Source organism: Pholis gunnellus (genome assembly GCF_910591455.1).
Source record: "Pholis gunnellus genome assembly, chromosome: 12".
NCBI lineage: Eukaryota > Metazoa > Chordata > Actinopteri > Perciformes > Pholidae > Pholis > Pholis gunnellus.
The window spans coordinates 20,435,970-20,450,554 of NC_136539.1; the positions used below are offsets into that span (position 1 = coordinate 20,435,970).

At 43.0% G+C, this 14,585-nt stretch overlaps 1 protein-coding gene across 1 annotated transcript; it reads left to right on the forward strand.

The window, feature by feature from the left end:
• Positions 1-290: 290 nt before the first annotated feature.
• Positions 291-14,484, forward strand: f5 (coagulation factor V; the record flags this gene model as incomplete). The annotated part of the gene is made up of 25 exons (XM_079170804.1): positions 291-451; positions 889-971; positions 2,208-2,330; positions 2,886-3,098; positions 3,217-3,372; positions 3,913-4,134; positions 4,239-4,404; positions 4,578-4,758; positions 5,574-5,670; positions 5,783-5,988; positions 6,130-6,277; positions 6,418-6,630; positions 7,202-9,359; positions 9,476-9,644; positions 10,196-10,432; positions 10,853-11,069; positions 11,325-11,504; positions 11,684-11,800; positions 11,890-11,961; positions 12,096-12,181; positions 12,297-12,452; positions 12,561-12,705; positions 13,110-13,261; positions 13,548-13,730; positions 13,861-14,484. The coding sequence occupies 25 exons, from the start codon at positions 291-293 to the stop codon at positions 14,005-14,007; spliced, it is 5,988 nt and encodes a 1,995-aa protein (XP_079026930.1). The 3' UTR covers positions 14,008-14,484.
• Positions 14,485-14,585: the final 101 nt, after the last annotated feature.

Consider the following 14,585-nt stretch of genomic DNA (forward strand, 5'->3'; position numbering starts at 1 on the left):
TGATGGGAAGAAGCACACCCCTCAGGGATGACTCACAGCAACACACATGAGGTTTCAGTTACAAGAGACAGGGAGAGAGAGGGAGAGAGAGAGAGAGAGAGAGAGAGAGAGAGAGAGAAAAAAATATGCAGAGACACAGTTCATTGCCCTGGGACATAATGTTTAAAAGTGCATGTGTGTGTGCGTTGGTGTCAGTCACAGATAAAGCACAGAGCGGGACCTCTCTCTCAGATCACAGCTTCTTCACTGAGTAGAGCAGACCGGTTTCACCTGGAGGATTAATCCCAGATATGAGGCTCTGTTCCTGGACTGGAGCTTGGCGTCTCCTGTCTGTCCTGGTTCTTCTGACTGTCTTACACGTCAAAGCCGACCAGCAGCAGCCCAAGGAGAGACACTATTACATCGCTGCTGTGGAGATAGACTGGAACTACTCTGGCAATGACACACACAGGTAGGGTACCGGTTACATAATGAGACATGCAGCTGGTGTTGGAGATTTTGAATTGCTCTAATTTTAGAATTTTATATAGTATTTTTGTCTTATTAATATTATTTGAATTCTGTCCACCTGAGCTTATCTAAGACATCTAACTCGAATTCTGTTATTGAAGTTGTGTGTGCCGCGTGAAAACAGTCCAGTGTGTCCTTGTTTATCTCTCTGGAAGCCTGTTATTCATCCTATGATAGTGTCAGACACACACACACACACACACACACACACACACACACACACACACACACACACACTTTAGTTGCAACATGTAAGGAAGCTTGTGCCTTCATTTCTTAAAGTCCATATATTGTTGATATGCTGTGCTGCTGGTGTGAACAACATGTGTTTTCCTTGTGTGCTGATTGAGACTTTGTGTTTTTCTTTAATTCCTATAGGTTTGGTCCCACCTATAAGAAAGTGGTCTTTCGGGAGTATGACAAAGACTTCCGACAGGCTAAGACTCATCCCTCCTGGTTAGGTAAACTCCTAAGAAACGCTTCTCCTGAAATCTACTATATAAACTTTAATTTCCTGATCATTTACCAGAAATAAATTGATATGTACATAACTGGTCCCAAACTGTCCTTCAGTACTAATTAGTGTGACAATTTAAATGTCTTGAACTGGTACATTTATTTGAGTATATAAGTAGAAATAACACAAAATAACAGAGTAATTATAGACAGATTATACGGATGAGAAACTAAAGGATAAACCTGAATAAATGAGCGTAGAAACAAAACAAATGCAGATGCTTCCTGCAGGGCACGAGGTTTCACTGAATGGTGTGTTGAGTACGTAAATGATGTGAATTATATTATGGCCTTCTTTGTCACCGGATCTCAATCCAAATGAACACCTATGGGAGACTTTGTAGAGACTTGTCAGGAAAGTGCTCTCCACCACCGTAATTAAAACACCGGATGGGGGAATATCTTTTGGATGAAGGGTTCATAGAGAGACTAAAATGTTCTATAGGCACAAGGAGCCTGCATTTAGTTGGGCGTGTTTTGTTCTTTAATGTGTCCCCAGCATGTAGAACAGCACAGTTAGTGAATTATCAGCAGCTTGCAATTTTGATGAATTTCCCAGAAAGAATTGTGAAATTGTTTAAAATGTCAGTAAAGATTCTGACTCAATGTAACTACTGTTTCACTTCCTTCTATTCTTACAAACCGTAATAAATCAGCAGGTACTTAAAGGGGCAGTTCACCCCAAACTTCTTACCCAAAGTGCTATTAATCAGATTGTTTTTGTGTGAGTTGCCTAGTTTTGGAGCCGTAGAGATGTCTGCCTTCTATCAAATAGAATGGGGCTAAATGGCACTGGGCTTGTGGCGCTCAAAACACCAACAAAATAAAAAATAAATACATTCATGACCTAGTTACTCCTAAGATAAACCACCAACCTCGTTGTGAGCAGTTTCTTAGAGGAACTATTTTCTTTCAACCACTGTCTCTTCTCAATTTTCCTTCTCATTAGTAACAAAGAGCATTTTGCTTTCCAGGGATGTTCCTAGAAAATAACAGTTATGTATTATTTCCTTTCTCTGAGAGTGTAAGTAAGATAACATAACACTATATGGACCAATTGTGAAATCGTATTTCAGTTGTGAGTCAGTGTGACTTTACATCCCCGGTGTGTCATGATGAAATACCAAAAAATACAAGTGTCGCGGATTCCAAATAAATTTGAGCGTGTCTTTTCTCCGCAGGTCTACTTGGACCCACACTGAGGGCTCAGGAGAACGAGACCATTGTCGTCACTTTCCGAAACATGGCCACTGGACCGCACAGCATCCACCCACACGGGATCGCTTACGGCAAACAGTCGGAGGGTGGGTGCTTGTTAACCCAGCTGCAGATGAATGTGACAGCTGTGGCAAAAACCCGCAGACAGCAGCAACACTCTCAGTCCTGTCTGTACGGGTCACTGTGGGGGCTCATGATGTTGCTCATTCCGATGTTTACACAAGATTAGCCAACACAACAAACAACCTTGTTTGTCTTTTTCTAAAATATTAACCAGGACAGGGAGATTATCAGAGTAGACTGTACTGAAGTCCAACAGGAAGCATTACTAAGCCTTATGGGAAATCTCTGTCTGTGTCCAGTAACAGGAGATTATTGCCCTTTTGGATGTAGGACATTGACATTAAGTGCTTTTTAATTTGCTATTAATGCAAAAGTCAAAGAGTAATTTGAAATTTAAGAACAGCTTGTAGGAAACTCTTCATTAAGTGTTTTTTTGTCAGGAAATTCAATAATCTCCTTAGACCCCTGCTCGGCAATGGGATTTAATTATCAGACCATTCCAACATGATTCTTTATTTATCCATAATGTCGAGAGTTCTCGCTTTTATTCAAGGTGAACGCTTTGTTTGTTTTTGCAGGGGCCAACTACTTTGACAACACGTCACAGAAAGAGAAAGAGGATGACGTGGTGCAGCCTAACGGCGAGCACGTTTACTACTGGGAGGTAACAGCAGATGTTTCTCCACAGCCAAATGACCCCACCTGTATCACCTACACCTATGTCTCCCACATAAATGTTGTGGAGGACTACAACTCGGGCCTCATCGGTACTTTACTCATCTGCAAGCCTGGTAAGCAGTTAAAAGTTGGTTGTGTCACAAAGTATCAGTTGCCGTTGCACCTATATATATATATATATATATATATATTTGTCATTATTTTGGATCTCTCTCCTATTTTCTCTCTCAGGCAGTCTGGATGAGTCGGGGCAGCAGGTCGGCGTCCACCAGGAGTATGTGTTCCTCTTTGGGGTTTTTGATGAGAGGGAGAGCAAGTACGAACCAAACAATCACGGCAACCATGTGAAGTACACCATCAACGGATACACAATGGGATCGCTGCCTGGTTAGTCTGTCCAGTCATTCATCGCTCATTGAGTTAGAGAGCGAGCAGTCAGTTGTTCTTGTCTCCTTGGTGATTTTGTTAACAACATGATATGCAGATGACACATCAGGACACCTCAGACAGAGTTCTGGTTAATAGACAAACCTCCGTTCTAAGTCAGTGCGGAAGGTATTTTAAACTGCTAGTAGCCATAACGACAATGCTGATGCTTCACGCTGCCAAACATGACTGCAAACACACGGATGACTTAAACTCAGGCCAGTCCTTTGTTCTGTGATACGTATGAGCCTTGAACACACATTAATAAAAGTAAGAAAATAGTGAAATCACAATTTCATAACTTACTTTTATTGAAGACAAGAAAAATAAAGCTTGAAACTTTTGAATGGTAACATGAGCTTTACTCAAATGAATGATCTGAACGCTTCTCCCACAACTGCTTATATGTACAGATTTACATTCACTAGATGTCCTGCATGAACAAAACAGTTGAGAGAAAAATGACACAAAGTGACGGACAGCTTCCTCTTCTCTGTCCAGATGTCAGTGTGTGTGCCTACGCCTCTGTGAGCCTGCATCTGGTGGGTATGAGCTCAGAGCCTGAGGTGTTCTCAGTGCACATGAACGGCCAGGTGCTGCGGCAGACCGGGCATAAAGTGTCATCGGTGGGCCTCATCAGTGGCTCCACCGCCACCGCCAGCATGGTGGCTCTCCACGCGGGCCGCTGGCTGCTCTCCTCCCACACCATCAAGCACATGGAGGGTACGTGTTTCTCTGCTCAGGAGATGAACAGATCAGATCTAGATATAGATATAGCGTTTACCAATGTAACAACATTTACAAGAAAAGTGTCTCTGCCATTGCAGCTGGCATGCATGGTTTCGTGGATGTGAAAAAGTGTGACGGCTTCAAAGCACCGCAGCGATGGATGACCATCGAACAAAAACGACACAGCAGGGTGTGGACATACTACATCGCTGCTGAGGAAATTATCTGGGACTATGCACCTAATATGCAAGAACACATTGACGGGTAAGCAGCATTTACAAATCTCTTTAAGCTCTATTTAAACTTGAAGGGCAGTTTTGCACTGATTAAATATACTGGTGCCACCACAGCTTGAAGTGCAGTGTTTTAAATGTTCTTGTTCTTATTATGGAAATGATATCAACGTCTCCAAATTAAATAACTCCTCATATGTGCAGGGACTTCAAGTTCCAGTACCTGAGACAGTCATCGACACGCATCGGTGGGAAGTACAAGAAGGCGGTGTACACGCTGTACAAAAACGAGTCATTCACTGAGAGGCTGGAGTCCAAGCAAAGGAAAAATGAGCTCGGGATCTTGGGCCCAGTGATCAGAGCGCAAATCAGAGATGTCGTCAAGGTGAGATCACACAGAAATACGAGACGAAGACAAAAAGCCAGACAAATATTTAGGCAGTATATTGAATGATATAAAACCGGAATTTAATTGCATTAACAAAGTACTTTCTAAACCAAACAGGCGTCGGATAAAGACACATTTAAATGTTCTCCTTCATTATAAAGGAACTGCCTTCAAAATGCATTGCAGTACAGTCAGAAAGTGTTTTGACTCTGCACTCTAGCACACTGAAATTCAATTTGAGCACTGCCTTAAAGCTTGCGGGGCATTTGAGGGTACCACATGCATATTGGGTGAACAGTGAACACACCGTGCTGCTGGACCATGATCCTAAAAATATGGGAAAGTCAACCTGAAGAGCTCTTTATGACCAAATAGTGGAATATTTTTTACTTCTAGTGCAAGTTACCTGACTGAACAGGTGTGTTACTGGCTATAGAACAGACTGAATGTAAAACGGTCCAGCAATTTATCATCAGGAAAGGTACCAAGTGTGATATCTGGTCTTAGATTTCAGCTTTTGACTGCAAATGATTTGCAAATCAATATTTAAGGTTTAAGTTTGTGCTTATGTTAACTTCTCCTAAAATTTAAACGTACTACATATAAAAATGGCTCCAGTTCCAATGCTTTTTATCTGCTATGGCTATAAACACTATTAAATTGTTGCTCTACAGCACTTTAAAAATCAGTGAGTGTGAGCACAGAGCCAGCTCACAGATCACGTGTCACTCTAATACTTGGGTCATCAGGCCCGAGTATTTATCACCGTCTGCAGACGGCGTGTCCTCACTCATCCACTTGTCCGTTTACAGATTGTTTTTAAGAACAAGGCCTCCAGGCCCTACAGTATCTATCCACATGGACTGACGATAGAGAAGTCAGATGAGGGAGTCAACTACCCAGCAGGAGGTACGACATCTGTCCTCACAGTAAAACAGATGGAGTAGGTAAGGTGGATTATCCACTCTGGTTTCATCATATGAAAAATAATGAATGAGGTATATCTCCATGTGTTTGCAAGGCAACCAGTCTCATGGTGTTCAGCCAGGCGAGACACACACCTACACATGGAAAGTGGTCGACGAGGATGAGCCTTTTGACGAGGACTCTCGATGTTTGACACGACTGTACCACAGCGCAGTGGACACGCCACGCGACATCGCCTCAGGACTGATCGGACAAATCCTCATCTGCAAGAGTCGCTCCCTCAACATCAGGGGTGTGCAGGTAAAAAGATGCTACATTCGTTGTTCGGCATGCTAGCGGCATTGGCTCTGGGGACGGCTAAATATGTTGAAAGAGAAAACTGTCGAAATTAAAAGGCAAAATGTTAACAATCAAAACTATTATTTTGGTTTGTTTCTCCAGCTGAAAGCAGACAAGGAGCAGCATGCGATGTTGGCCGTGTTCGATGAGAACAAGAGCTGGTACGTGGACGACAACATCCGCCAATATTGCGATCGATCCAAAGTCAACAAGGCAGACCCGGACTTTTATAAGTCCAATGTCATGCACAGTAAGTTTTTGCTATAATCTAATGAAAGCTAATTCAAAACGACACGATATATTCTCTCCATTATTTGTTCATCCGTCTAACTGCGTTGCCTTCAACTTGCTGTCAGACGACTGACCTTCATGTCATGTATTTCCTCACAGCAATTAACGGTTATGTGTTCGAGAGCGGCCCGCCCTTGGGCTTCTGCAACGGTGAGATTGTGACATGGCACGTGTCCAGCATTGGAGCGCAAGACTACATCCAGACAGTCACGTTCTACGGCCATACATTTGAGCTGAATGGGCGGACAGAGGACTTCCTCAGCCTCTACCCGATGAGCGGAGAGACCATAACTATGAAGATGGACAACATCGGTCTGTCAGGGCTTACGATGCATTTTTTTTTATGTCAAATTAGGGATTATGTATCCAAATATTTCATCTGTAGGGATACTTTTAACTTTAGAAAATATCATGACAACAGAAAGTTAATACAGGGAATATAGTGTTTATAAGGCCGTGTGATATTATGTGTATGTGCGGGTGCCCCGAGAGATAAACACAAGCAAATAACATCATCCATCGAGGTCAATGCCTAACCTCAACCATTCAAGATCAATGCTTAAACTCTACCATTTTGCGTGAGTTTCGCAGTTTCAACAGTTTCCGTTGTGTTGTAAGCTTCTTACAGTGCGTTTCGGTATTTGCAGCACCTATTTGCGCATGTTTCCTCAAATCGGAAATACAATTTTTCTTAATTTGCTTGTATTGTGTTTGTTTGCATGTTTTCTTAATTTGCAGTGTGTTGAGCTCTCAGGGCCACAGTAATGTAAATATATAGAGACGATTGATACTTAATTACACTACCCAAAACCTTTTGCAGATGTAAAGTGACAACATGCTTAGTTTTTCATTGATGATTATTTGTATGTCCCTCTTGAACCAGGTTTCTGGCTCATGGCTTCCCTGAATTCCCATGAGACAACCAAAGGAGAGCGCGTAAAGTTTCAGGATGTTGAGTGCTATCGTGACCACCAGTATGAGTACACCGACTATGACGATCCAACAGCGCTCAAAGAATTTACAGTGTGGAACCCTCTGAGCTTGGATGACATCAAGAAGGAAGAGGAGAAGCCAAAACCTGTAATAAAGACACCAACGGAGCCAGACTATTACACAGACAATTTTGCAGATGAATTAGGTCTCAGGTCTCTGAAGAACCAATCTAGTAAATCAGATGTGGAGCAGCTGGACCTCTCTTTCCTCGACTATGATGCTATTGATGTGCCTGATGGAGGTACGAAAATCACCCTGAATTTCAAGGAGACGAAGAATAAAAGTCGGACCTCGATTCCGAAGCCAAATGCACCGAATGAGACATTATATTCAAATTGGACCGAGGCGGATGGACTGAACCTCACTGCAGTTAATTTGCTGAACCAAAGCATCAGTGAGAACACAACACATGTGCAGAACACTAGTACACCATCAACTTTTGGCAATTCTACTGTGAACACAACTGTTTTTTATAGCCCAAATATATTACCAAAGAATGACAGCATAACTACAAACAGCAGTGTGTTTGTAGTCTCAAGTATTGATAATGCTACCGCGTCTGACACAAAGAACATAACAGTTCACAATGCTACGGTGTTATCAAAGGTTGGAAATGTATCAACAGAGATTACCAATCTTACGGAAACTTCAAGAGGAAATTCAAGTTCCGTCATGGAGACTGACGGAATGAATGTAACCCTGGCTGGTGATAACCAGACGTCTGTGGGCATGATGTTGACGGTGGACGCCGAGGAGAGACCCACCAGGGGGGACGTGTTTTTTTATTCTGAGCCGCTAACCAATACCAGCACCAACAGTCTCCACGGTACACTAGAGGGCAACGCCACATCTCTGTCACACAGTGCAAAAGAGGAAGGTGAGAATAACACAGCAGCTAAACACGTTAATGTGTCAGCAGATGAAACAAACCGTTCATCGTCTATTCCGACGGCTGATGTTGGAGAGGTTAACATCAGCAGCACAGACAGAAGCAATTGTACAATCTTAGAGTTGGAGGTGGAGAGCACAGACAACAAAAGCAGTGACGATGACTCCCTGATTGCCACAGCAGAATCAGAGTATTTGAGTTCATTCGAAGTTCAAATGAATTCGTCTGATATTGTGACTATTCCAGCCAATTCCAGCCTTGAAAATGTAACACACGCTCTGCTCGAAACGGGGTGCTCACAGAATGTCACAGCGAATGTGTCCGGATCAAATTCATCAGAGCAGATTACTTCAGAGAGTAGGGAGAATCTCACAGCTCTTCTTGGTGAGTTGATCCGCACATCCTCTTCAGAAAGTTTCTCCAATGAGACTGACCTGTCCCTCTCCAGCGATGCAGACAGAAAGAGCGATTCTGAGGAGCTGAGTGCTTCAGACATCAGTGAAGAAGTGCTAATCTTCCTTTCAGGAAACAAAACAGAGGTGATAAAAACCACCTCCGTCAAAACGCAGGGGCACAACTGGACTTATGAGGGAACTCACCAAATGGAAACTGTGGAGATTTCTGACGACATGATGAAATATTTGGGGCGAGAAACCCCTCAAACAACGCCAACCCCGAAAAAGAAGACCAGGAGGGTAAACTTCCGACAATGGCCCAACAAGGGCGAAGGCATGAAAACAAAGAAGAGGAAGGAATACAAGCCTCAGTCCAGGAGTGGCCAACCGTTCTCTCCTCGTGGGTTCAATCCAGGCATGACCCCGCGCGGGTCACGACCTCTTTCACCACAGCCCGTCCATGATGAGGAGGAGCTCATCAACATGCCCATCGTCATCGGTGTGCCCCGGCCCGACTTCAGTGACTACGAGCTGTACCTTCCTGGGGACGAACCAGATCATCTAGACCCAGAGGGGGAAAATGTGAACGCAGATGAATACGAGTATGTGACCTACATGGACCCCTACAGCAATCATGACGACATCAAGAATCTAAACCTGGATGACACCACCAAATACTATTTAAAACTCTCAGGCCCGAATGTCAAGACTTATTTCATCGCTGCAGAGGAGGTCGAGTGGGACTATAGTGGCTATGGACAGAGGTAAGCTCAGAAATAGCGGTGAGAAAAGCTCAGGTGACATTTTAAAAGACACGACTACATCAGGTACACATCTATATGCATGCAAAGCTGAAATAAAGGTCCTGTTATTGCCACAGGAGACAAGACAAGTCGCAACTGAACAGCAGAGAATCTAAGTTCACCAAGGCGGTTTTCCGAGGGTACATGGACAGCAGCTTCAGCACGCCCGACATCCGTGGAGAGATGGATGAGCATCTAGGCATCCTGGGACCTGTCATCAAGGCGGAGGTTGGACAAAGCATCATGGTGAGACGGCTAATCTGAACAGCTCTTCTGGGATCTCACATTTTATTATATTCTTTGTGTGAAGAATTCACTGTCGGGGGGGGGGGGCGTATATGCTGCCTTTCCAAGAGTTAAAAAAAGATTAAGATTAATATCGTTCTTGTGTTATGTGAGGTTAAAGCCAGCGGCCGGTTAGCTTAGCTTAGCACAAAGTCTGAAAACGGGGGGAATGGCTAGCCATGCTCCGTCCAAAGGTAACAAAATCTGTCTCGCAGCGTCTCTTAAATGTACTGATTGACTTGTTAAATCTAAATAGTTTGAACCGTGCAAAAACCCAAGATGTAAAAATGACAACTTTTGTACCTGACTTCTTTTTATTGTGTAATAGTATCTTCCTGCAGGGGGCTAGCTGTCCCCCTGCTAAACTAAGCTAACCGGCTTCATATTTACATGACAGACATGAGAGTTGTATCAATATTTTCATCTAACTCTCTGCAAGAAAATTAATTAGCAAATTTTCCAAATTATGTAACCATTCCTTTAAAGCCATAATGTGTCTTTTTCTCTTGTAGGTGGTGTTTAGGAACAACGCCAACCGTCCGTACTCCTTACACCCAAATGGGGTTTCCTATACCAAGCAGACAGAGGGTCTGTCCTATGAGGATGGCTCTAAGTACTGGTATAAATATGACAATGAGGTTCAACCCAATACCACCTTCACATACATATGGAAGGTTCCTTCCATGGTTGGGCCAATTGCAGACGAGTCTCACTGTCGGACTTGGGCCTACTATTCAGGTGTCAATCCTGTGAGTAATCTTTACGTTGTAGACCGTTTTTAACTAGATATAACTTTAGTATGTAGAAATGCTTTTTACAAATACAAATTAAAGCCACTGTGTTTAGAATTCGAGTCTGTGACTGTGGCACCCCCTAGTGGCAGCATAAAAACATGAATGGGCCAAAAGTAACATACACTGCACACATTTTCACCAACATAGTTTCATTTATCTACAAACTTCTGCCATCAGAATAGTTTGTAAGAGGCTAATGTTTTTTTTTATTATTATTATTCAACCTTTATATACACAGCAATATGACACAAAGAGACGAAATAGAATCCAAACCATAAAAATGATATGTGCAAAAGTGCCAAAGCGGTATTTTGTTGTGGAATGTTCTCACAGTTTTTAAGAACCAATATTAAACCTTATATATCTATCTCTTAGGAAAGGGATATCCACTCTGGCTTGATTGGGCCTCTGTTGGTGTGTCGAGAGGACACCCTGGATAAGAACGAACCAGACATGAGGGAGTTCACGCTGCTTTTCATGACCTTCGATGAGTCGCAGAGCTGGTACTACGAGAAGAACCACGAGATGATGCAAAGGAAAAACCGAAGGAGAGCTATGGACCACAACTTAAAGGAGAACCTCAAATTCCACTGTAAGTACCTTCAACTAGCCTGGATTAAATGATATATCATTCCAAACCTTTTAAATGTGATAACCTAGAATTATATGACATTATTCTGTTATATATATATATATATATACACACAGTTACTACATGCACTGTTGATAATATCATGTAAAAGTTCCAAGAAGTTTTCTTTCATGCATTCAAGATTTATCAGCTACAGAAAAAAACATCCCCTGACCAAAATGATAAAAAATGTATTTTTGCCCGATGTTTCCCAAGCCATCAATGGCATCATACACAACCTGAAGGGCCTGAGGATGTACACCAACCAGCTGGTGTGCTGGTACCTGATCAACATGGGTTCTCCCAAAGACTTTCAGAGCATCCACTTCCACGGGCAGACGTTCCTCCACAAGAAGATCACCAGCTACAGACAGGCCGTCTACCCACTGCTGCCTGGTGAGCAACATGATGTCTGTTTGTCAAGGAAAACCTTCTTTTTTTTTTTTAATAGGAGTATTAGATCGACGATGGCCTTTAAAACTGTAACACAGAGAATAGCTATCGTCTATATTTGATGTCAACAACGTAGCAGAGGCACGCATGTTTCAGCGTAATTACTGAAACTGTCTTTGCAGGGAGCTTTGCCACTCTGGAGATGTACCCATCCAAACCTGGCCTGTGGCAGCTGGAGACTGAAGTTGGTTTCAACCAACAGAAGGGCATGCAGACCCTCTTTCTGGTTCTAGATAACGGTACAAACAACTGAGCAGCACTCTGCAGCATTTAAAGATACTGTTTTAGTTTTAGTTTTAAAATTGACATGTTGCTTGTCTCCTCCAAGACTGCTACCGTCCGCTGGGCTTAGAATCCGGCAGCGTGAAAGACGACCAGATCACAGCAATCAACACTAGAGGTAGACATTCCCGTGCGAACCCAACTGTATTGGCAATACATGCACTGTAGTCCGACTGCAATCACAATGACTTGTGAAATGATTGCTGTAAACTTCATGTCACAAGAGGAATGACAATATTTTCATCTTTGAAGGATACTGGGAGCCCCATCTTGCCAGATTGAACAATAACGGTAAATTCAACGCATGGAGCACAGAGCAGAACAAAAGCTGGATTCAGGTATGTGTTGTCTGTGTTATAAGAGTGTGTATGTGTGTATTTGAGTATGTTTGCATATGTGCACTTGCTTTCTATGTGAAGACAGCACAGTACCTTATGTATCTCTCTTGTACAGGTGGACTTCCAGAGGCCAGTTGTGCTCAGCCAGGTGGCCACGCAGGGAGCCAGGCAGCTGTTCCACTCCCAGTTTGTGGCCAAGTACTCTATCTCCTACAGCACCGACCGCCGGAAGTGGATCTTCTATAAGGGCGACAGCAGGGACCACAGGAAGGTGGGAGACGTTTGGTCGCTTTTGATCAACACAAACAGCTACAAGCTAAGAGAGAAGTGTGTGATCACTAATGTGCTTCACTCTGTCTGTCTCTCCCTCTTTCACCAGGTATTCATTGGGAACCATGAACACTATGAGACAAAAAGAAACACCTTCTTTCCTCCTGTGATTGGACGGTTCATTAGGCTACACCCCATCGACTGGTACAACAAGGCCACAGTCCGCATGGAGTTCTACGGCTGTGAGCTTGATGGTAAGATGTTACTGTACGACGACGAGGAATCCGTTTTTTCAAATTCACAAAATATGCTAAATCTACTACGCAAAGTGGCAAAGTTTCTCCTGAACCTCAATATTTATTTCACACATTATGCCAATACATTCTCCAAACTGCATGACGTTTAGTGAGCTGGATGTTGTCTTGCAAAATGTGGTGTGAATAGTGTATGTTTCTATTTAATTAACTCATCAAAACATATTTGCCGTATTTGCTATGCACATCCTCCATGTGCTCCAGATTGAGCATGCTCACTTTGCAAATCTAACCATAGGAGGCACTCTTTTGTATATTTCATGAGAGATAGTTTCACCTTTTTTTTGTTATTATTCAAATGCTGAGTTCCTGTAAATGTGACAATTCCTAATCTCCCGCCTCAGGCTGCTCGGTGCCTCTGGGGGTGGAGAGCAGACTGATTGAAGACCATCACATCACAGCCAGCTCCTCAGCCTCCAGCTGGTACTCTGGACCCTGGAAACCTTCTCTTGCACGCCTCAACAAACAGGGCACCGTCAATGCATGGCAGGCCAAGGTACAAATCCTAATACCGACATGACAGGTCAAAATTAAGGCATTCAAATGTAAAGTGAGCGTAAGGTAGAATGTCTCTGAGTGACCTGATAGCAATATTCACACACCCGCGGCCTCCGAAAACCCTTGGAAATGTGTGAATTGTGAATTAAATAGCACAAAAATTCCTTTGGTAGTTTATAAATGCGTGCACGTACCGACATACAAGTCAACGCTTTTATCTCTCTCTCTCTCTCCCCCCCCCCCCCCCCCCCCCCCTCCCCCTCCCCCCCCCCCCCCATCCACAGCATCGTGACATGAACCAGTGGCTTCAGGTGGAGCTGCCCCAAATCAAGAAGATCACAGGCATCATAACACAAGGAGCCAAGTCTCTGGGGAAAGAGCAGTATGTCATGTCCTACACTCTGCAGTACAGCGACAATGGCATTCACTGGAAGAAGTACACAGATGATGAGAGCATCCCTTTCAAGGTGAACGGTGGCAAAATCACATGGAAACTGTAATTGAATGAACCAGTTCACCGGGTGACTGGAGTTACATTTGACAGTAATGGTGAAGAGTTTTCTAAACTATTGTCTTCTTCTCTCTCGCCAAATCCAGACTTTCTTGGGAAATACAAATAACAACGACCACGTGAAGAACTACATCTACCCTCCTATTTTCTCCCGCTTCGTCCGAATCCTCCCCAGAAGCTGGTGGAACTCCATCACCATGAGAATAGAACTACTGGGCTGTGAATTTGAGTGACACACACACACACACGCACACACACACGCATACCAAATGATGAAGGGTCAAATCAACCATGCACATGTACATGTAAGTAAAACCACACATGTAGTGTACGCCCAGACATTTGCACATCCATTCCCACACATAGGAACATGTATAGAGGATACTACATGCATAAATATATCACAGCCCTCGTGTGCAGCAAAAAACAAGAACATAATTGCATCTACTGCTCAAGCCAAAACTCATACGATGTGTTTTATTAAAGCAAATATATGCCTAGTTAAAATGAAATATCAAACTCATTGGTAAGTGAAGTACGTATGAGTAATCTTAACCCTTTTGTCAATAGTTTTATGTATTTTCTAATTACTAGTTGTATTATAAGCTGTTATATGGCATTTTGTCCCTCACAAATGACAACGAATGAATGTAAATATGTAAGTAGAGATCATGTAATTTATTTTGTAATAAATATGATTACTATTCTTACTTTTCGGCGTCCTGCTCAGTGAGGTATAAAGACATAAATGAGTGGATTCGGTTTGACTTGGTGTCCCACGTACGAGTAACACCGATATCTTCTCGTGGTG